We start from the raw sequence: 21,753 nt of genomic DNA, 5'->3' as shown, positions 1-21,753 counted from the left end.
CTGATGGCTCAGAGCCTGGAGCCTGTTTCCGATTCTGTGTCTCCCTCTGTCTCTGCCCCTCCCCCGTTCATGCTCTGTCTCTCTCTGTCCCAAAAATAAATAAACGTTGAAAAAAAAAAAAAAAGAATGTCTTTAGTTATAGGAATTATACATGAAAATATGCAGGAGAGTTGGGACATCACCTTGCAACCTATTCTTAAAAACTATTCTGAAAAGAAAATGGACTATTCTTGCAATATTCTTGGTAATTGGTACTTTTCTTTACGTTTGAAATTAAAAAAAAAATTGCTTGTTTCTTATCACATTTCCACATGTAATACAATGATAAAAAGCAATTATGGGAATATTTGAGTTGAACATGCAAAACATAGGAAGAACTGAAAATTCTTTATTTGGTAAAAATTAAGAATACATTGTATAACTTATGAACCACCAAGAGGGAAACATGTAGGAGTGGTAACTGAAAAAAAGCAGAACATAAAAAAAGCAATACTGATGATGATCATTTTCAGTTGTACAGTCATGTGGCTAAAATAAAGTTCTCAATTCCTTTTGTGTCAAACAGTTAAGGGCACAATAAAAAAAACGAGACAAGTTTGCTAAATGTCAAGATCTTTTTTTCCCATTACTTATTTATTTTTTAAAATTTACATCCAAGAAAAGTCTAGATCGTTTTACTGTTTGAGAAATAGGTTACTTAGAGGGGGAACAGTGTCTAAAATTCCACAGAACTAGAGTTAAGTGGAGACCATGACTAAATAAACACGTAACAAGGACATGTTTTGATTCTCTTTAAAGTAGTAATTTTTTTTAATTGTTTATTTTTGAGGGGGGGGGAGAGAGGGAGGGAGACAGAGCGCCAGTGGGGGAGGGTCAGAGAGAGAGGGAGACACAGAATCTGAAGCAGGCTCTAGGCTCTGAGCAGTCAGCACAGAGCCTGATGTGGGGCTTGAACTCGTGAACTGAGAGATCATGACCTGAGCCAAAGTCAGACGCTTAACTGAGCCACACAGGTGCCCCTAAGGCAGTATTTTTGAGTCAGGAAAATATCCAAAGAAAGAGGATTCTTCTTGACGTGCTTCTCGCTGAACGAGACCTTTATTCACCGTATATATCAACTGCCTAGTCCAGATATTTGAACTCCGAAATAATTTAATGCAACTCACAGTCAGATGATACTTTATCACGTATAATACTTCCACATGGAAATAAATTCTTGATGCCTTTTGAATTCACGATTCCCATGAAATTTTAGTTATGATAAATTACAAAATGGCAAGAAAGATTCTTTGATATCTCAAAGTAAGAAAAAACTTAGGAAAGTACATATTAAAGGCCTTCCCAAATTGGAAGCACAATTATTAGAATCTTGATAAAAAGCAATTTTTTCTAGGTTTAAGGTTCAAGTCTGAATCCTTGGACTTTCCCACATCGACAAGACACCACTTGTGAATGTTCTTTTTAAAAAGCTCCAATGAGCTCACGCGTCAGGAGCAGGTGCCACTCAGCCAGCGCTGGACAGAAGAGGCTTGCGGTATTTGCACTGAATCCAGACTCGGTACATGGTCAGCTGTTTCCCTCGGTTCACTTGCAATCGGCGATCCACCAGGTTCTGAACCTTTTCCAGTCCAGCCGTAGTGAAAAGTGTATCCAGCTCATCTGGTTCAGAAAAGAGATGTTTACATATTTTCCGCTAAAGAAAAAACATGGTCCACCACTTCCTATATTAAATGGGGCTCCGTGAGACTGTTTTTATTTATGTATTACAAGTGGCTTCAGCAGGGCTGTTTATTTAGAAGTGTAGGAGCAGCTTGGTAATATTAAGTTCATGTTTAAATGGGGGAAGCCAAACCTTCTGGCAAGGGCCCCTTGGAATCCAGAGGGAGAGCCTTAGAGCAGACAGGGAAGAATTTTCAAGGGCTTTATGGACACCTTCAGGTTATATGCAAAATCTCTATGCACGTAATGTCAAAGCCACTTTTTTAGCAGAGAGTTTCCACTATATTTTAACCAACAGCTCAAAGAAGTATGTGGCACAATAAAGGGCCCAAGGATGGCACTGGTGGGGGAGGAACCCCGAGGCAGGGCAAGCCGCAGAGGAGGGCAATTCTGGATTACACCTGGGAGCCGGGGCACGGGGAGCACAGCCTAATTCTGGCGCACCTACAGGACAACCCGGCTTACAGGGCAAAACCAGCTGCACTGGGGTCTTGCCGAAGGGGCAGGTTTCCCATCTGGGACAAAGCCACAGGGAGGAAGCGCAGACAGCTGAGGAGCAAAGCAGAGGACTGAAGGCTCCTGTAAGCGGAGCCCGTATGGAGAACAGTGAACCGTTCAGGTGGCCTGGAAAGGCAGGAAAAGTCTTCAAAAGGCAGAAGGGGCATGACAGTTTTACTTCCGAGACTGTATCAAGCAACATTTGATCTGGTGTTTGGGGGGCTGTTAGCATGAAGAAAGATGAGCGTTTCCATACCTTGTGTGAAGAAGTAAACTCTAGTACCATCGCCTCTCACGTAGAAATTTTCAGACAGACACTGACCTGTGGGGCGATGTGATAAACATCAGAGAGACTTTAAAGCACTTCCTCGAATTTCACTGCCAATCAAACGTACATCGTGATACCATTTCTTGGGCAGAGAACAGAACCCCTTCTTGGTTGCTCTGGGCACGTTGCAGGAATCTTCGGAGAAGAGGACCCCAAGGGGAGTGATCGAAATGCAGTGTTACATCACACATGTGAACCTCAGCCTTCTGTTCTAGAGTTGTTTCGTGTTGGAAGGTGTTTTCCCCCCTCCCTGACTACATAAATACCACATACTCTTTGTAAAACAAAAGTAAATAAATAAAAGCCAAGGACCATAGCTGAGTCTGAGGAAACTTGAGATAGACACCATGACCATTTCCCATGTCTGTCCACGTGCCCACACTCGCTCACAAGTACAAGACATACGCTGTTTTGGTTATGGACTCCCTTCAGCCGCCAAGCCCTCTGACCTAACGTCAATTTACCAACCTGGTACGTCGCCCTTCTGTACCTTCTGAATGCCAATATGATCTTACTTGCTTCACTTCTGCTTATTTCTCTCCAGCTACTCCTACATGTGGGGTCAACTTTAAAATACTTGTCTGTACACTGCTCTTCTCATCTGGGAATGCAGAACGGAAACCCCTCCAAGACCAACAGTAAGGGATCTACCCCACGCGGCAGGCACAAGATTCCCCTCTCCAGAGGCATTCACTTGGTTTTCGAGATTTTGCTTACATATGTATTACATGCTAGTTCTTGAGGAATTCCCAAAAGGACTGTTAGACTGAGTCAATAGCCCCAGTGTGCTCAAAAAACCCAGTGGGCGCCTGGGTGGCTCAGTCGGTTAAGCACCCTGCTTTGGCTCAGGTCACAATCTAACGGCTCGTGAGTTCAAGTCCCACATCGGGCTCTGTGCTGACAGCTCAGAGCCTGGAGCCTGCTTCGGATTCTGTGCCTCCCTCTCTCTCTGCCCCTCTCCCACTCACATTCTGTCTCTCTCCTTCAAAAAAAAAATCTTAAAACAAAAACAAAAACCATTAATGGAGAAGCATAGCTCTTCGTGAGTTGGCAGATTAGAGAAGTGGTCATCTCATCCTAATTTTTGTTACCCTCAAGTTTGTTTTTGGTCATTTGGATATGTTCTTCTGGGAATCAAGTCTAAAATTTTCTTCCCTGTGTTTTGGGTGCGTTGCTGATCTTTTCCCTATCAACGTACCAACAGTCCCCGAAGAGCACAGATAATAATGCAGTCTTTATCTGTTCTATGCACCGAAATTATCGGTCTTTAAACTGTTTTAATGGTACCTTTGGCCATACTTTGTTTAAAATTATTCATGTAATCAAATGTCTTTTCTAAAACTAGCTCTTCTAAATGCAGTGGTCTTGGTTTTAAAGATTTGCCCAATACCTAGATCACACAATCTTCAAAAACATACCACCTCTGTCATGTATTAAATGATTTCATATTGGAGCTGTAACTCTAGGTTTCTAATCAATTTCACGGATTTATACATCTATTCGGATGGCCAATCTGTTGTTTTGCTTACAGTAGCAAAATATGTTTTATTTTATTTTATTTTTAAAGTTTATTTATTTATTTGGGGGGGGGCGGTGCAGACAGAGGGAGAGACAGAATCCCAAGCAAGCTCTCTGCTGACAGCAGAGAGCCCAATGCAGGGCTCGAACTCATGAACCATGAGATCATGACCTGAACTTTTAAGTTGGACGCTTAACCGACTGAACCCCCCAGGTGCCCCCATGATACCTTTTTTATTTTTTAGTTATTAAAAAAAATTTTTTTAATGTTCATTTATTTTTGAGAGACAGAGATAGAGCACAAGTGGGGGAGGGGCACAGACAGAGAGAGACACAGAATCCAAAGCAGGCTCCAGGCTGAGCTGTCTGCTCAGGGCCCATTGCAGGGCTTGAACTCACTAACTGCGCCATCATGACTTGAGCCGAAGTTGGACACTTAACTTAACCCCCCAGGTACTCCCACGATACCTTTTTTAAATCGAAGCTGAGCCATGTCGTGGCGGCCATAATCTCGCAGAAGCATCATCCCTCCGGGCTTCAGAAGCCTGCTCAGCCTGTTGATAGCCTTCTGCATCCTGTGGGGCAACAGAGAAGGAAGATCAGGTCTCCTTAAGGACAGGGTCCCTTCTCCTTGTAGCACGTCTGGAAGAGCCAGTGGACTTCGTAACCCTGCTGACACATGGCCCCTGAAATCTTAGCTCCTCTGCTCTCCCTTCAGATGAGAACAGGAGCGCGTGTCTGAGCTTCTGATGTGCCTTCTGTGGTCTGCTCACAACTGTGGCTTCGACCCAGTCCCTTCAGTATGAAGAGGCCCGAGGACAACCTGCTTCTGCTGGAAAGTTCGACCATGGGCCAAGTTACACACTCTGCATCTGCTCACTGCCCACTCCTGCGATTACTTCCCAGGGAAGCCGCCCCTGGCCTGTGCGCCTGTGCCTCTCTGGGCGCCACGCTGAAAACCTGCAGTGAGGACTACTAGTCGGTGGACTCCTCTGCCTGCCCCCCCAGGCCCGAGCTCTTTGTGCGCAGAGACTGTGTCTTTCCATTTGTTGAAGATCAAACCCTAAGAACTTGCAATTTACAGGGTGAGTCAGCATGCAAATGAGCACCTCGGCAGAGAGCTTTCCATTCTGACTGCACTTTCCATACACAGTCCTCGTGGGGGTTTCGGCTGTGCTAACCTCAGAAGTATAAGTGCTACACAGTCTATTTAAATAACTGAATAATGAATTTTAATTCTAATGTTTTGTTTCAGTCCATGTCAGTTTTTAAGTCTATAGCAGTTAAACTTCTGCCGTTTTAAAAAAAATCTATCTAGTAAACTCTACCCTCAATGTGGGGCTTGAGCTCATGACCCTGAGATTGGGTCACATGCTCTACTGAATGAGCCAGCCAGGTGCCCCTGAACTTCTGCAGTTATTAATGTTTAGAAGCATGCCTGGCTTTTGGGCTGTCCTGCATCTGCCTTTATCCACACTCACAATGTCCGTGTTAGGTCAGATGACTCAGTGCCATCCTAAAGGAAATGGGAGCTAAAGAAAATCAATCACTCCTCTGGGTCTTTGGCTGATGCTGCTTCCTGAGGACAGTACTTCATCAGAACAGCTGGTTGCCCATGTCTAAGAAGTTTTTTTTTTTTTTTTTTTGTTTTTTTTTTAAGGGAGAGAAGAGTGCATGTGAGCATGGGTGGGGGTGGGGGTGGAGTACAGGGAGAGAATCTGAAGCAGGCTCCATGCCGAGCGAGGAGCCCCTCAAGCTCGATCTCATGACCCTGAGGTCATGACATGAACTGAAATCAAGAGTCGATGCTTAGCCAACTGAGCCACCCAGGTGTCCCTAAGAAGCTTTAACAGCATCTTTTAGAGTTCAGCAACTGACTTTCCTTTCATCTAAACTTTATTTTATGGAATTCTCTTGTAACTGCAGTTTTCCAAAGAACTTAAGCATAAAGGAACACCTGAGTTAAGGTTCACCATAAATTCTGTGTTGTTAATAAGCTTGGTTTGCTGCAAGCATTTAAAAAGGCCAATGAAGGGTGACTGGCTAGCTTAGTTGGTACAGTGTGTGGCTCTTGGTCTTGCGGTTTTGGGATCGAGCCCCACGCTGGGGGCAGAGATTACTTAAAAGAAAAATTAAAAAAACACAGCCACTAAAGACTTCTCTCCCATTCCTTAGGGATGTTAAACCATAACGATGACCAATCACTGCAGTCAACAGGCAGAGGTTTAGAGGCTGAAAGAGAAGTTGGGAACTTGCAAATTTAGGAAAAGGGATGAGACACTCGTAACACTGACAGAGTGGCTTTTCCCTGCCTATCAGGATCCTTCTTACTCAGGGCCCAACTTTGACGAACGCTTTGTTTTTGTTACACTGCTGGTGAAAGGACCTCCAACTTACTTGTCTGGCACAACTGCAGAAAGAACAAATATGAGGATGATGATATCAAGACTACTCGTGGGCACTGGGTAACTCTGATCTTCATCACACAGATCGTGAACAAAGGCAAAACACCGGCAGGGATCATATGCTGAATTTGTCTGCAGACAGTTGAGAGACACACAGGTTAGAAAATGTTCTCTCTCTCTCTCACACACACAGACGCGCGCACACACACACACACATTCACACGGCCTCAAGGAAATCTTATCTTGCTTTAAGTGTAACTGCAGCTACTGCCCACTGAGGGTTATCAGTCTAATCATGAAGGCACGCAATCTTACTCAAAGGTTAAGATTCTTGAACGATTCCAGAGAGGAGCTTGTGGAATCCAAATGGTACTTTTGTTTATTTATTTCTAAAAGATTTTAGTTTTGGGGCATCTGGGTGGCTCAGTTGGTTGAGCGTCCGACTCTGGCTCAGGTCATGATCTCAGAGATCGTGTCTTCAAGCCCCACATTGGGCTCTGCACTGAGAGTGCCGCTTGGGATTCTTGGGATTCTCTCTCTGCCCCTACCTACCTCGTGCTTTCTCTCTCTCTCTCTGAAAATAAATAAACTTAAAAAAAGATTTTTGTTTTAAGTAATGTCTGCACCCAACATGGGGCTCAAACTTGCAACCCAAGATCAAGAGTTGCATGCTCCACTGACTGAGCCAGCCCGAGGTGCCCTTAACCAGTACTTTTAAAACTAGAGTTCTTCATTCCTCTACTTTTATTCTTTACTCTGATGCAGAGTTAGATTTGAAGACTGGAAAATCATCAGGAAGGTAAGTGGCCATAAGGAAAAATAAAACCCCCATCAGGAGAGAGATAAAACATACAGACATTTAAACATTTAAGAGCATGATTTAAAACAACTCCCAACTCAACTATACCATATTACATAGACCACAGAATTCTCCAGGAAAACCTATGTCTCTAGATGTGGAAAATTTACCTTTATATTTTATTACCATAAAATTAACTAAAAAACCTCAAAACTAACAAAAGATAAGCCTCAATATTCACCTGGTCTGGATCCATGAAAGTAACTCCAGAAAGACACAACTACCAATTCTGGAGCTCCTCTGCTACAAGCATTAGACATGATTGTAACAGACACATTTTAGGGTAATTTCCCTTTCCATATCTCTTCTCCAAAAATGTGACTTTATTCCTCATTGGCCCCCGCTAATTCAAACAGGGCAAGTAGATTATCAGCTGGGCTGGGTCAATCAGACTATTCCTGGGGACTTTGGAATCAGGACAAGTCATTGTGGTGAGGCTCTGAGAACCCTGAACAGGGTGGACTGGTAAGGGTGAGCATGTCAGGATCATATGTAAAACCAGGAAAAACCTATTACAGAAAGTTGGTCTGTAAACAGAGAACAAACAAAGGACAAATGGGCACTGAGCTATGATTGATAGGAAACCATGAACTTGAGGGAGGTATTGAGATAGGAGGAGGAGAGGGTGGTGCCATCTTACTGGCTAGTCAACTTGCCTTGGTATCTGCCACCTTTTTAGGGCTCAGTTACAGTCCTGGCTACACTTTATGTCCTTGGGTTGCATGACCTTCTCTTTCTTTCACTGGCTGAGTTTGTCTAGATGTTTCTGTGACTTATAATTCAAAGAATTCTGACTAGAAACAGTCTTCTCATTTCAATCCTTAAAAGGAAAGTTTGGAGAGGTCAGGAGACAGGCCCAAAGTTCCACAGCTGGCCAGTGAGAGGTTCTGTATTCATGTTTAGTTTTTTCCGCTACTGCTGCCTGTAAATCTCTCACTTTCGGACCACATAAGAATAAGAAATAAAAGGGGCACCTGGGTGGCTCAGTGGGTTAAATGTTTGACTTTGGCTCATGGCTTGTGAGTTCGAGCCGCACACTGGGCTCCATACTGCTGGTGCGGAGCCTGCTTGGGATTCTTTCCCTCCCTCCCTCCCTCTCTAAAAAATAAATAAAAACTTAAAAAAACACAAGAATTAAAAACATTGCTAGAGACCCTGACTTTTAGAAGACGTTTTCCCCTCTAACCAGTGAAAATGATGGATAGGAGCAATTACACTCACCTGGACCAGTTCTATAGCTGTGGAAGAAAAATCACAACAGTAAACAAAGAGTCCTGGATCACTGAAATGGGCAGAAAAACAGTAACAATTAAGACTATAAAGTGAATTGTGTCTGTTCTCTTTCCTGTGTAGCAGAGGTTAAAATATCAAGGACACCACATATTAACAATGGAACAGGTTTTGAATCTTACTAATTTTCCTGATGACAAAGATAACTTAGAAATCAAATTAAATCAAGACCATTAAAAAAAAAAAAATCCAGACCATAAATCCGATCTCCCGTCACCCATGGTGCCCAATAACCATTGTTGCCAGTTTGCTGCAGTAAGTTCTGAGAAACAACACAGCCCTTTCTCCTCTGTGCGGTCACACAGTTAAACTTTAAACACACTTACTTGTTAGTTTGTAAAATCGGAAAGACTGTGTTTCCCACACCACAACCAACCTGCAGACAGAAATGAACTTTTAGTTACAGGATTTTCCAAAAAATTAATTCCTGGAGCTAGATAAATAATCAATAATCTTGCCTCCTAACTCCATTAGGGAAGGTGTGGTGACCAGAGCTAAATAGTACCCATGCCGTTCCCTGACCTTGACCTCAGAAAGTCTAAAAGAGGCAGCCATAGAAGACTTTGAAAGCATGGGCTTTCAACAGCAGAAGGGAGTTGGTATGGAAAAAAGGGCATAGATTGCTTTTACTTTTTCAGCTTTAGCCAACAGTCCTACAGATGAAATATTTTTTTACTGAACTGCACTATATCATTACTGGAAAAAATGTTTCTAATTGACTAAGCTGAAAAATTTATGAAAAGGGGACCACAAATAAGATTAGTCTGGGTGTGGTAATAATAAAAACCACCACCATATACTAAGGACTCACTACCTGCCAGACACGATTCTAAGCCATTTTACATGTTACCTCAATGTATGCAATCCTCGTAACTATGAGGCAGACAGAGAGGCAGAGGTCCCGTTCCGCTTGGGGAGGGTAAGGGACTACTGACAAGGTCATGCAGGAAGTATACTCAACCCTAGGGTAATCTGGGGGAGTGTATAGTCACCGTCTGGCCTCAGCCACACCACCCCAACTAGGAAGACAAGAATTCTCCCATGCCGGAGAAGCAGGCACCATCCCAACTAACCCCTCCATGTTCTAACTGTATTACAAGAGAAGTAAAAGACTTTGTCTTGTGACTCGGGACCCTTTTCTAGGTGGTAGGTACAGCACGATGCTACAACGTTCAGGGCAGTACGATGTTCCCAAGTAGCACCCCAGGTGATGTATCTGTGTGCTACAACCACCAAATATCTGGTCTGAATTTAGTACATAACGTTAGCTAAAAAAAAAAAAAAAAAAAAGGAGGTGTTTCTAGGCCAATATAGGAGTCAAGTCTAGGCACCTTCTTCACCACTTTTGTGGTCAGCCTCCCTAGGCCACCCACGTGTACGACAGCCTCATTAACCCCATTATCAGGACAATAAAGGGGGGTTACCTCGAGTATTCGGTAGGTGGCTGAGGATCCAGGGAACTCATCAGCACAGATTTCCAGGTGATTGAGTTTCTGAGTTACATTTTCTTCCACAGGAGCTGTCTGTGTTTCATGTTCAAGACTATTTGAAGAACACTTGTGCTGTTCTATTTTTAAACCAGGTCCATCCTCACTGGTCCTACATTCAGGTACTTCACTCCTCTTGTTGTCGGAGGGCAAATCCTCCAAGTGATCTTGGCTTTGGCCTGGTGCCAGCTCTGGGAATTCGGTAAAAAGCCAGTGTCTATCCTTGAAAAACCCGTTTTCGTGGATTTTGTAGAAGTCATTCCAATATTTGTGGGCATTTATTTCATAATCAACTGTGAACATTAAGGGAAGAGTTTAAAAAACCATCTCTCAGGATTTTATTTGTCCCTAATGTCATATACCATTCTGTCTCATTGAATGTCATTTTATACTAAAAGTATCCTCAAGCAGAGCCATTGTCTCAGAGCTGGAAATCTTTTAGTCCTATCATGTACCCTACCTGAACTCCCTCTGCATCCTGTCCTTCTAGGGAGTCCAGCTTCTGCCAGCGAACTTACTACCAATTCTCCACCCACATCTTTGGGTGGCTCTTAACTACTAGAAAATTCTAACATTAAGCAAAAAATCTGTCTTTTGATCAAAAAGTCCTATTTCATTTCTTCTTCTTTTTTTAAAGTTCTACTACTTCTTAGGGCCATACAGAACAACTCTTTTGCATTTAAGGGCAGTTATTTCCACCTCTAAATTTTCTCTTTTACAAGTGAAACGTCCCAGGTTCTTCAGTTATTCCCCATGTAAACTCAATGGTTATGATACATGCAGCTCTTCTTAAAATACACTCCAGTCTGTGGCTCTTCATAGAGTGTGGAGCTAAGAAATGAATTCAGTAATACCACAAGATACTAAAAAATAGAAACAAGGCTAAAAGGAAAGGAGAAATGCGGACAAGAGCGAAAAATGTCTTCAGATGAGAAGAGTTTTGATGATGGAGGACAGGAGAGACTCGAGAAGGGTAGACTGTTTACGCGTAGTCTAAGGTGATCAAGGCAGTGTTAGACTTGAGTTTTGTTTTCTTTTTCTTTCTTTTTTTTTTTTTTTAAGGCTTCAGTTTTTGGTTTTTTGCCAGACCTTGACTAGTGTAGTAGAAATGAATACAAATCTAAGAAATTGGATTTTCGTTCCACCCTTGCTACTACTAACTAACTGCTTACCTCTGGGAAAGGCACTTAATGTCCTGTGGTCCAAGTTTCTTTAACTGTAAAAAGAGGATATTGGACTACATGATTTTCAAAATCCCTTTCAACTCTAACCTGCATTGATCTAGTCTCTGTCAAAGCATGTAAAGTGAGTATTTTGCAACTGGAATCTTCTAATTGTTACACTGAACTGTGGGATTGCTACCCTCTCAGTTTCTAGTCCTACTTTCAATTGTCTTTTAGGAAAAAGGCCCAATCAGTACTAGTTTTAGTACCCAGAGATATTCTGCAGTGAAATCATCCACCTCTCCAGAAGGGGCCTCTTTTTCTTTGGCCAGACTTATCTACACTCTGCTTCACCCAGCTCTCCTCGGCAGAAGCCTTAAATCCTCACAGCGAAGAAAAGACACATTCACCAGTCATTGGCTTCCTCCCCCAACAACATTGGGAATCAGATCACTAGAATCTAGCTTCAATCACATTTCCTCAGTAAAAGTGCAATCACATAGAGAAAGCACAGCCTCTAAGCCAATCACGTGACCACACGGTTGACGAAGGCGAGTCACATTAACATGGGTCTAGACAACGTAACTAAAACTTAATCGCTAGAAAATATCAAGATACACTTACTCTCAAATAAAGCCCAAAACAAAACTCCCTGTTTGCTCTAACAAGATTTTAGGGTGACGCCCTTTTCCGTCCTAACCCACCACCCCCCCCTCCCGTTCTACCCCCGAGTTCGGTATCAAGTCCAGTAACAAAGACTCTCGGCGGTCTCGGTTCTCTGCCTCTCGTGGACAGTTCGTTCAGCAGTACACTGGCTGCAGATACCACCGAGGGCCCACCTGGGCGCACCTTGCTTATCCTGGCACACTCGCTGGGTACTGTTCTCCCGGACTTTCCTCTCCGCCGCCGCGGCCTGCTCTTCCGACCACTCAACATTGTCCCTGGGAAAATCAAACGGGCAGCTTAGAGGCCTCACGTTCCAGCCGCGGGCAGGGTGAGTCGCTGGCCCCGGAGCGCCTCTCCCACGGGAGGAGAGCGCCTCAAGCAGGGCAGCGGGACTCGTGGCCGGCGGTCAGGGGCTTCTCGCAGCGCCCGGGGCGGCGGGCCAGAGGGCGGGCCGCAGGCCAGGCGAGGGGCAGGGCGGTTACCAGGCATTATGGTGGAAGACGCGCGCCGGATCGCTCAGGAACCGGCTCCCAAACTGCTGCCTCTTCTGGCCGACGGCAGCGGGCGCGCACTCGGCGTAGGGACCAGCCATGACACCGGAGCCGGATATACTTACTTTTCCGTAAAGAGAAAACTTCCTGCGGAGCCACGCCCCCTTCCGGAAGTCGCGGAGTCTGGGCGGGAAAGGACCAGGGCAGGGCGGGGCGCGGCAGTCCCCTGTGGAGGTTGGTGCTCGAGCTCCGCCCACTGGGGCGGGGCCTGAGTTGGGGATGGGGTTGGGGAATGGGGCGGGGCGTACTCTGGCAGAATGTCTTCTCGGAGTGGGTTTCCTACTCCCCATCCCTTGCCAGGAGGCCCTAGTGGTCTTGCAGGCCCGCAAGAAAGTGGGAGACATTAATTAAGCTTGAGCCTCCTCTCTATGCTGGGGTCCTCTAGCAGGTTCCCCCGTTTCCCTCAAAAATTTTAAAAATGTTTATTTATTTTGAGAGAGAGAGAGAGAATGGGGGAAGGGCAGAGGGAGACAGAGAATCCCAAGCAGGCTCCACAGTGTCAGTGCAGAGACTGATGGCGGGCTTGATCTCCTGAACTGCGAGATCATGACCTGAGGAGAAATCAAGAGTCTCACGCTTAAATGACTGAGCCACCCAGGCACCCCTCCTTCAAGTTTTAAGACAGGAAAAATCACTTTGAGAATTAAAGGTAGCTAGTCCCATGGAGCTTATAGTCAGAAGAATTTGAGGAAGGTAGCAAGCTGGCCGAGGAAGTCTGGCAGTTTTCCAGCTTCCATCGTCAGCTTTTTGTAGTGTGAAAAGCTATGAAAAAAAAACAAAACGATTTTTCTGGGAGGAGGATATGAAATGGATTCTGAGAGCACAAGGTTTATCTGTTTAATCAAATGGAATATCCATCCAAGGACAAGTTAAAAAAATTTTTGTAACCACATACTTTTTGGAATTATCCATATCCGAGCTTATTCACACAATCAGGATTGTAATGCAAACACACATAGTTTGTTATGTTCATACATTTTCAGCCTTCCATTTCTATTTTGATAATTACTACAAACTGATTCTCAAAAGAAAGCATGCTGTCTGCACAAGGTTAGTTGAGAAGAGTTCCAGGAAAGTAATGATTACCATCTGGAAGAAGATAAGGAAAGGGTTAATTAGTTACTTAGATGGTGCATTACTAGACTCAGCACACTGGTACCCAGTTGTTTCCTTCATTGCAGATTCTTTCCATACGAAAAACTGAGGGGAGCTATGAGAGGTTCTGTATCTTTCTCAGAAAAGAAACTGGAACGGGCCCTAAATCCTCCTTAATCACAAAGAAAAATATGTGAGTGAATTGAAAAGATAAGAGAGTAGAGAATTTGTACTTTATTTGAAAACACTTTTGCCATTCTCATGGTCTTTTGAAACATTTTGAACAAGACCTCCTCTCCAAAAAACAAGTGACGAGGATTTTTATAGTTTCTCGGGGCCAGTTGTTTGACATAGTGGTTGATTTATATGTATTCTTGGCATCTTGTTGTCTCTTCTACACTCGTTTTTCTCCCCACACCAAAAGCTATTCATGCTCCTAATCAACATTCTCACTGCAGAGTTTCTTGCAGGGAGCTCACTCTGTTTTCACTTGAAGTCACTTACTATATTAATTCCCATAACTAGTCATTTAAAATGGCAAACAACTTGGGCCCTTTTGGTGAAATGGGAGAAAAGTATCCTGAATTTTCGTACAATTATCTTTGGTTGACCTGTACAACTCATGTTTCTCCATCTTTTGAAGCACCTGAAGTTATTTTTCTGCAGAAATTTGGAAGACGTGACTCTGAGTCCTCTGTGCTACCAGACTTCACGCTGGACTGTATCTTCAGCAAGCAAAACTTTTCAGGGGAGTTAAGGGTCCCTCTGCTGGTGAGCTGGAAGAGCTCTTCTAGCTGGGTGGCATGGGTTCAAAGCCTGGAAAGGTTAACAACTCTCAGTCTGGATCATTGCCTTGGGTGTCAACCTGGGACGTGGGTAATTATTTCATGCTTTTCTTTAAGTTCCAGTCAGTGGAAATTCCGGTCTGTGTAAGCATGTGCTCTGGAACTGAAAGTGGGGGAAGGGACCCTGGTGTCCTGATTTGCTCTCCTTAAAGTTTCACAGAACATGTAGCAGGCCTAGATAATTGAATAAGCTGATTTAACAAATTTAAACAGCCTTTTGTGTTTTTTTTTCTTATTGCAAAATAAATATGTTTATTGTAGAACATTTAGACAAAAGAAAAAAAGAAACTACCCCATTCCATCCTTAATTTAACCCATTAAATACTTTGGTTTAAAAAAAACAACACCGGTGTATACCTTCCAGTCTTTTTTTTTCTTATGTATTTATAGAAGTAACTTTTAAATTACAATAGTTTCAGAACTGTTTTATGCCCTCTTATTTTACAACTTCATTGAGGTATAGTTTACATATAATTAAATTCACCCATTTTAAGTGTACCGTTTGATAAGTTTTCATAAAAATCTGTATTTGTGCAACTACAATCATAATTAGGTTCTAGAACAATCCCATACAGCCTTCTCATGGCTCTGAGCAGTTGTAGCCTATTTTATAACCTGATGATAGCTTGTAATATCATTCTTTTGTTTGAATGGTCTTTTCTAACATCATTTTAATTTATAGAACTGTACCGTGACTTACTGGACGTTTAGGCAACTTTAAAATCCAACACGATACACATCCTTGTAACTAAATCATTTTGTATATTCATGATTATTTCTTTAGGAATAATGTCTAGAAGTGGAAGTAGTGAGTCAGTGGTTATAATTAGCTGGATTACTAAGCTGTGAGGTCAGGGCATTTTATCTGTTTGTTCACTGTTATATCCAGGTCCTAGAACAAGGTCCAACACATAGTATGCAACTCAGTAAATGTTGAACAATGGGTGCCTGTCAGTTAAGCATCCGACTTCGGCTCATGATCTCACTGTTTGTGAGTTCAAGCCCCGCGTCAGGCTCTCTGCTGTCAGCACAGCGCTTGTTTCAGATCCTCTGCCCCTCTCTCTCTCTGCCCCTCCCCCCCTTGTTTGCACATGCTCTCTCAAAAATAAACATTAAAAAAATAATTTTTGAATGAATGGCCGAGTACCTATTGCTATACTGACAAGATGCCAGTTTATACTGTCACTACAGTATGTGACAATTTGATAGAAAGACTGTGTTACTGTACATTTTAGATTTTCCAGGACAGATATGCTTAAAAATATTCTTTCCTGTTATCTCATTGATCCAAGAAAATATTTCAGGAATTCTAATTTTGGCATCCAAATTACATCTCTTAGATTGCCTATTACGGTCATAGCCATACCAAAAAAAGAAAAAAATCTGTCAAACTATAAATCTTATTCTTCAGGTAAGAAACATGGCCACTTGTCAATAAGCTTCTTTTTCTCAACATCATAACATTGTAAAGAATGGCAAATATATTTAGACAGTTTTGACTCTTCAAGGTAACACAAATTTACTTCAAGACTGTTTCATTAAATAGTTCTAGGAGACTTCACTATTTTCATTGCTTTTTTCTGGCATGTTATGATTTTATATTATAAGCCACTGTCCCCATCAATGTGAAACATGTTTTTTCCTTTTTCTAACAGGAAAAAATAATATAATGGATGATATACACCTAAATGTGATTAAAATAGTAAATTTTGTGTGTAGTTTTCCACCATAAAAATTATAACTACCAAACGTGTAATATAGTTACATATGTGCATCTTTATTAAATGCATTAAAGAACAAGTGTAATGGATGAGATAAACTTTAAAAAAAATTTTTATGTTTATTTATTTCTCAGAGAGAGAGACAGAGCATAAGCAGAGGAGGGGCAGAGAGAGAGGGAGGCAGAGAATCTGAAGCAAGCTCTAGGCACTGAGCTGTCAGCACAGAGCCCGACGTGCTGCTTGAACCCAAGAACCGTGAGATCATGACCTGAGCCGAAGTCGGGTGCTTAACCGACTGAGCCACCCAGATGCCCTGAAAACAGCATCCCTTTTTAAAAGGTATCCAAGAGATCAGCCTGAAGATGTGTGGCTAAGGAGCCTTAGGAACACCCAAATTTAATCAAGATTCCCTGGGAGATGGTGATATTATTCCCTGGAACTGAAGGATCATTGTCACCTGCTGTCTTTGGCCTCTTTTACAAATAATCAAAAACCTAGTGCCACTTACAGTCATAAACTAAGAGGCACGTTACAGGGAGAGCCCCTAAGGGCTCACAGAGGCCCTTAAGGTAAGCGCACATCTCAGGTTTTCTCCTCGTGCCCAGGCCGTTTTGAGCCAGGTGGGGGCAGCAGAGTGCAGTTGTTTGCTGGGGAAAAAAACCACATGACCTCTATTTACTAGGTAAGAATTAGGAAAGGGAAACCACATTATGACTTAAACTTTTTTACTGGTCAGAATTCAAAAGATGTCAACATTTCCAGCTGCTAAGAATGTACTAGACAAAAGCAAGAAACCACAATTTTGATATCTATGGAAAAGTAGTTTGCAGTGAGGTGTTTAGAAAATGTAGAAATCTCATCGTCGAAACCCTTTGAAACCTTTCCGTTTTCGTTTTCTTCCTGTGTCACATTCACTGATATCCGAGGAAGAAGAGAATACAGAGTTGTGGAAGGTATGCCTATTCATGTAGGCATCATATAACCTTAAGTCCTTTGGTGAAAGTAATTCTTGGCAAACATTCCAGGACCATGTGTAAGTAGAAAAGGTATCATAAAAGGACTCATTTTTAGTGTCTATTCCAATCAAATCCCCTCGGATCTTCTGCCAGAGGTTTAGCATGTCTTTCCGGTGCTCCAGGGCAATTCCCAAGTTATAGGTATCTATAGCTCTCTTCACCTGCAGTGAGAGAGCAGAAGTTGGCAGTAGTTACCTTAACATATCTTTGACTTATGGACCACAATTCTAGATATCCTAAGAGTTACATTCCCAGGCTGGTTGAACATCACTGAGTTTACACATTGGTAGGACCTTTTGAGGACACGCAAGTTAGGAGTTGATGGACAATCCAAATGTATGATTTGGGAATAATGAGAGAAGAAATGTTATGAGAATATTAAAAACACAATAGACTAAAACAAGGAGGAAATGGGGGATGGAGACAGGCTCTGGATATAATAGGATGGCACTCAATCCAGCTTAGGACAGGGAGGGAGAGATGCTGAGTAGTTCCTCAAGGGTTTGGCCAGACTGAGAGAGTCACTGGTGATGGGAAGGAGTTTCAGGGACAGGAGATAGCAGAAACAAAGGAACAAAGGCCTCTGGAATTGGTAGAGGCACAAGCACGTTGGTGTCACTAAAGTGTCAGGTTTTGAAAGTGGGAGGGAAGGAGTGAAGGAGATGAGGCAGGCAAAGCACTGTGCTGTACTGGCCCTTAGACTTGATCTCAGGGAGGTTGGGAGAGCCCTTTCCTCAGTGAAAATCATGCTGTAGTGAGCCACTCTTCCCTTCCCTTCCCTTCCCTTCCTTTCCCTTCCCTTCCCTTCCCTTCCCTTCCCTTCCCTTCCCTTCCCTTCCCTTCCCTTCCCTTCCCTCCCCTCCCCTCCCCTCCCCTCCCCTCCCCTCCCCTTCCCTGTAATTTCTCCACCTAATGTGGGGCTCAAACTTAAACCCTGAGATCAAGAGTGGCACACTCCACCGACTGAGCCAGTCAGGTACCACAATTACCACCTGTTTCTGACGGAAGGGAGATAAGTCTCTCAGAGTGTGGAGCAGAAAATAGAGTTGAAAAATCCTGCCATTGTTGAGAGGGAAGAATTCGTTCTTAAGCAGGACAGGGGCAGAGCTGTATCTTTATGTTAGATCATGAGCAGCTGTGTGGAGAGTGGGTGGAGGGGAGCAGCTGTGAGGTAGGGATGGGAGGTTGGGGGGTCCAGGCAAGACCTAATGAGGGCCTAGTGAAGGCAGTAGTGATAGGATGGGATGAAGGAGACAGATTTGAAAAATTTTCAGGAGAACAAGAGTAGCCAGATTTGGTTGTAGGTGGATGTGAGGAGTGAGGACAATTCACAAATTAAGGGTGACTCCTGGCTTTCTAGTTTCGTTGACTGGGTAGAGGGTGGTATCAGCAGCTGACATACGGAATCCCCAAGGAAGAGCCATTTTGATGCAGATGACGAGTTTGGTTTGGACTGGTAGAGTTAGATAGGCTGAGACAGTGAGGTAAAAATGTTCATCAGGCAGCCAATGAGCTAAGGTGAAAGTACTGGAAAGAAGTCTAGGCTAGAGACAGATTTAAGAGTTATCTGTGTGTAGGTGGCAGCTGAAACAAGAAGGGTAGATTGAGATAGTGCAAAGAATGCTTGTCCTGGCTTTTCCTTCACTTAACGCAGAGATCCCCAAAGTTCTGTTGTGACTGGTTTACAGGTATGCCAATTGACTGCCTTCCTCAAGCTCCTTAGCCCTTGGGGCAGCCGGTACTCTGGGTTGGAGGCCTCCGGCTATAAGGAGCCTCCATTTACTCCAGCATGAGTATGTGCCATGATGAGACAGAGGTCGGGAGCCCAGTCCTTTGTGTTCTTGTGGCGTCCAGTGCCGACCTCACCTGTTGTTTCACTTATCCCCATGTATTACTACTGTTTATTTCCTTCTCACCCTCACTCCAAGCTCATGGAGGGCAGGAACTCTGTTTTTTCCTCCCCCGTGGTATCCCGTAAACCTAGAACTTTGTTAATAATGTATAAATATTTACTGAACAAATGACCGGACGAGTGCCTATAATGGGAAGAGCAGTAGGAAAACGAAGAACCATCAAGACTGAAGGGATGAACATTCAGGAAAGAAAAGCGAGAGGAAGGGACACAGAGCTGCAAGATGCAGTACTGTAAAGGCCAAGGAAGTGGAAACCATCCAGGAGACCTTGATCATTAGTGTCACGTGCAGAAAAAAGGCGGCCTGAAATACATATACCCCAGTCTGTCTCTGTGGAGTATAAAAGCTGCTAAGATGTCACGGCACAAAGGTAGTCAGGGAGCACAGAGTTATGGTTAAAAATGTGGATTCCAGAGCCACACGGCTCGTGTTTCTAATTCTGGCTCTATTCCCCTATTCCTTCTGCCTTTAGACAAGTGAACCTCTCTGTGCTTATCTCTAAAATGACAAAGAACCATAACAGCACCTATCTGGAAGCACTGTTGTGATCAGTAAATGAATTAGTACCCGTAGAGTACTTGTGGAGCACCTATATAGCACCGTGCTTGGCACCTGGCAAGTGCTCTTGAACTATCCTTTTAGCTGCTGTAATCGAGATGCTTTCACTCATCATGGTTCCCTCAGTACACCCCCCTCACCGTGACAGCTGGCTGCCTTACCTATTTGCAATTTCCAGCATGAAACAAATGAATGTCCCAGAAGCGATGCTGGGTATGGTTCCATGGGTGATTAGCAGGATGAATTATAACAGTTAACATCTGAATCCACTTGATTACAGAGCAAGAAGCGTCATTGCCATGGGTAAAAGTGAGAAATGAGCTTGTCTTGTTTTAAAGACACAGGGCAGAAAAAATAACGTTGGGATTTATGGTTGTAGTATTGAAATGGAAAATATTCTCATCAGTGCTTTCTGAGAAGGTGCCAACAGTGAATACTCACGGGCTGTTTAATAGCTGCCGCATCAGTCACTGTCCAATTCTGCTTCTTTTTGAGCATTTGGTCAATGGCCAGGATGTCAGTAGGACAGCCTGAGACGGGGTCAATAGGCTTTATATTTGCTGCCTTTATACACATTTCAAAAAAGAAGGTTAGTGATATCTTTTGGGTTGAATTATACAACATAGACATAATAAGGAGAAATACATTGCATTATGAAGGGGTTTGTGTATGATACAGAAGGTAATTGCTAAGCCACTTGTCAGTTGTTTTGGGCTACATGGTATGGTGCCATGTGTAAATGAGCATTTAGCAAATTTTCTTTCATAATGATGAAGCCTACTCAGAAGTATAGACCAGAAGATGGGGCGCCGGGGTGGTTCAGTTGGTTAAGCGCCCGACTCTTGATTTCACCTCACGTCATGATCTCACACTGAGTGAGTTCGAACCCCACATGGGGCTCTGTGCTGAGCGCAGAGACTGCTTGGATTCTCTGTCTCCCTCTCTCTCTCTGCCCCTCGCTCACACACACACACGTGCTCTCTCTCTCTCTCTCTCTCTCTCAAAAATAAGTAAATAAACATTAAAACAAGAAGAGATGGCTTATGTGTGGAATGGATATGGAAGGTAGAGAGGAGCCAACTCTACTTGCACCAAATTTCCCAAGCCATCACCAAGCTCTGAAAATGAAGATGGTGCCCTCCACAGAGGACAACCTACAGTACTTCCAAACTTCCCATGGGGAGTCAGCCATCCATTTTCCCTGCTCCTGGGCTGCTGAACAATGCTGGCAGAAATCATGTAAATATGCTCATTGATTTCTTTGAAGACGTGTATTGCCCAGTCTCATTCAGGCCCGTTGTACCGCCTGCCATTACTTTTCTTCATTTGCCGTTAACTCTCTTACAGCCCTCAGAGCAGTCCTCTTAGTGGCTGCTGGGAAACCAGGTCTGCACACTCCCTCAGCTACCGATCTTGTCTCTCCAGGGCTGTCTAATATACATTCTTTTCACTCTTCTTTCCACCTTAGGATTTCTCCATCTTGTAGCCTGATTTTTCCTCTTTGCCTCTTCGATGTGAGAGTTTTTCCTGAATATTTATTTGCTCCCTGGACCATTTTCCTTCAATTTCCCTTGTTCCAGAGCTGGCTTCGTGGGTGTGTGATCTGTACAATCACACAGGACCACGTACTTAGAAGGGCCCTGAGTTTGGTTTACTGTTCTGCTGTTGCTGTCTTTAAATTCTTAGTGATTTTTGGACAAGGGGGCTCCACATTTCCATTTTGCACTGGGCTCCACAAATGGCATAACCAGTCTTGCCCCTTTCCTACCACTTCAGTTTCTCTGCCTCAGGCAGTGGTTGTCAGCTTTGGCTGCATGTTGAAACTTTAAAAAAATGCTGAAGCTTAAGCACCATCCCGAGATCTGATTTAATTGGTTAGGGTTGTGGCCTGGGCACAGGGCTGTTAAAAGCTCTCCTTGGTGATTCCGTTGTGCAGCCAGGATTGAGAACCATAGCTCTAAGGGCTCTTCCTCCTGGCTACTAATGTGCTCAAGTTCCCCATGTCCGGAAACAACTTTTTTCTAGATTCTGATTCTATATTAAGCTTTAGTTCTATGTCTCTCTTCCTTAACAGATAAGAGTTTTTTGTAAGATGAGTTGATTTCTTCTTCTTTCTTCTTC

At 43.4% G+C, this 21,753-nt stretch overlaps 2 protein-coding genes across 4 annotated transcripts in view; both read right to left on the bottom strand.

The window, feature by feature from the left end:
- Nucleotides 1-370: 370 nt before the first annotated feature.
- Nucleotides 371-12,550, bottom strand: METTL2A (methyltransferase like 2A). 3 transcript variants are annotated; one of them, XR_004342883.1, is made up of 10 exons: nucleotides 12,416-12,528; nucleotides 12,117-12,208; nucleotides 11,277-11,320; nucleotides 10,042-10,397; nucleotides 8,944-8,993; nucleotides 8,549-8,609; nucleotides 6,461-6,600; nucleotides 4,532-4,638; nucleotides 2,474-2,539; nucleotides 1,065-1,659 (listed from the first exon to the last, which is right to left on the bottom strand). XR_004342883.1 is itself a non-coding variant. In XM_030295781.2 (9 exons), exons 1-9 carry the CDS (start codon nucleotides 12,523-12,525, stop codon nucleotides 1,505-1,507), a joined length of 1,137 nt encoding a protein of 378 aa, XP_030151641.1. In that variant the 5' UTR covers nucleotides 12,526-12,550; the 3' UTR covers nucleotides 371-1,504. The 3 variants fall into 3 exon arrangements, 2 of the variants coding, with proteins under 2 accessions (XP_030151641.1, XP_030151642.1); XM_030295781.2 differs by lacking the exon at nucleotides 11,277-11,320 and having other exon boundaries at nucleotides 371-1,659; nucleotides 12,416-12,550; XM_030295782.1 differs by lacking the exon at nucleotides 11,277-11,320 and having other exon boundaries at nucleotides 12,107-12,208; nucleotides 12,416-12,505.
- Nucleotides 12,551-16,528: 3,978 nt separating this feature from the next.
- The window catches only part of EFCAB3 (EF-hand calcium binding domain 3), a 76,937-nt gene continuing 71,712 nt past the window's right edge, over nucleotides 16,529-21,753 (bottom strand). The window contains exons 23-24 of the mRNA XM_032591138.1: nucleotides 20,074-20,196; nucleotides 16,529-17,322 (exon numbers count right to left, since the gene is read on the bottom strand). Coding sequence (XP_032447029.1) covers nucleotides 17,002-17,322; nucleotides 20,074-20,196 — 444 coding nt within the window. The 3' untranslated portion in view covers nucleotides 16,529-17,001. The remainder of the gene's footprint in view (nucleotides 17,323-20,073; nucleotides 20,197-21,753) is intronic.

The sequence above is a fragment of the Lynx canadensis genome, chromosome E1, assembly GCF_007474595.2.
Source record: "Lynx canadensis isolate LIC74 chromosome E1, mLynCan4.pri.v2, whole genome shotgun sequence".
NCBI lineage: Eukaryota > Metazoa > Chordata > Mammalia > Carnivora > Felidae > Lynx > Lynx canadensis.
This window is presented reverse-complemented; position numbering and strand designations above follow the sequence as displayed.

Bases quoted from the DNA above. Each gene is read 5' to 3' on its own strand.
- METTL2A (XM_030295781.2), bottom strand. From the start codon at position 12,525: ATGGCTGGTCCCTACGCCGAGTGCGCGCCCGCTGCCGTCGGCCAGAAG. The intron at 8,994-10,041 runs GTAACCCCCCTT...TTCTGTCTGCAG, and splicing joins CCACCTACCGAATACTCGAG to GTTGGTTGTGGTGTGGGAAA. The intron at 4,639-6,460 runs GTAAGTTGGAGG...GTTGCCCCACAG, and splicing joins TCTGCAGTTGTGCCAGACAA to GATGCAGAAGGCTATCAACA.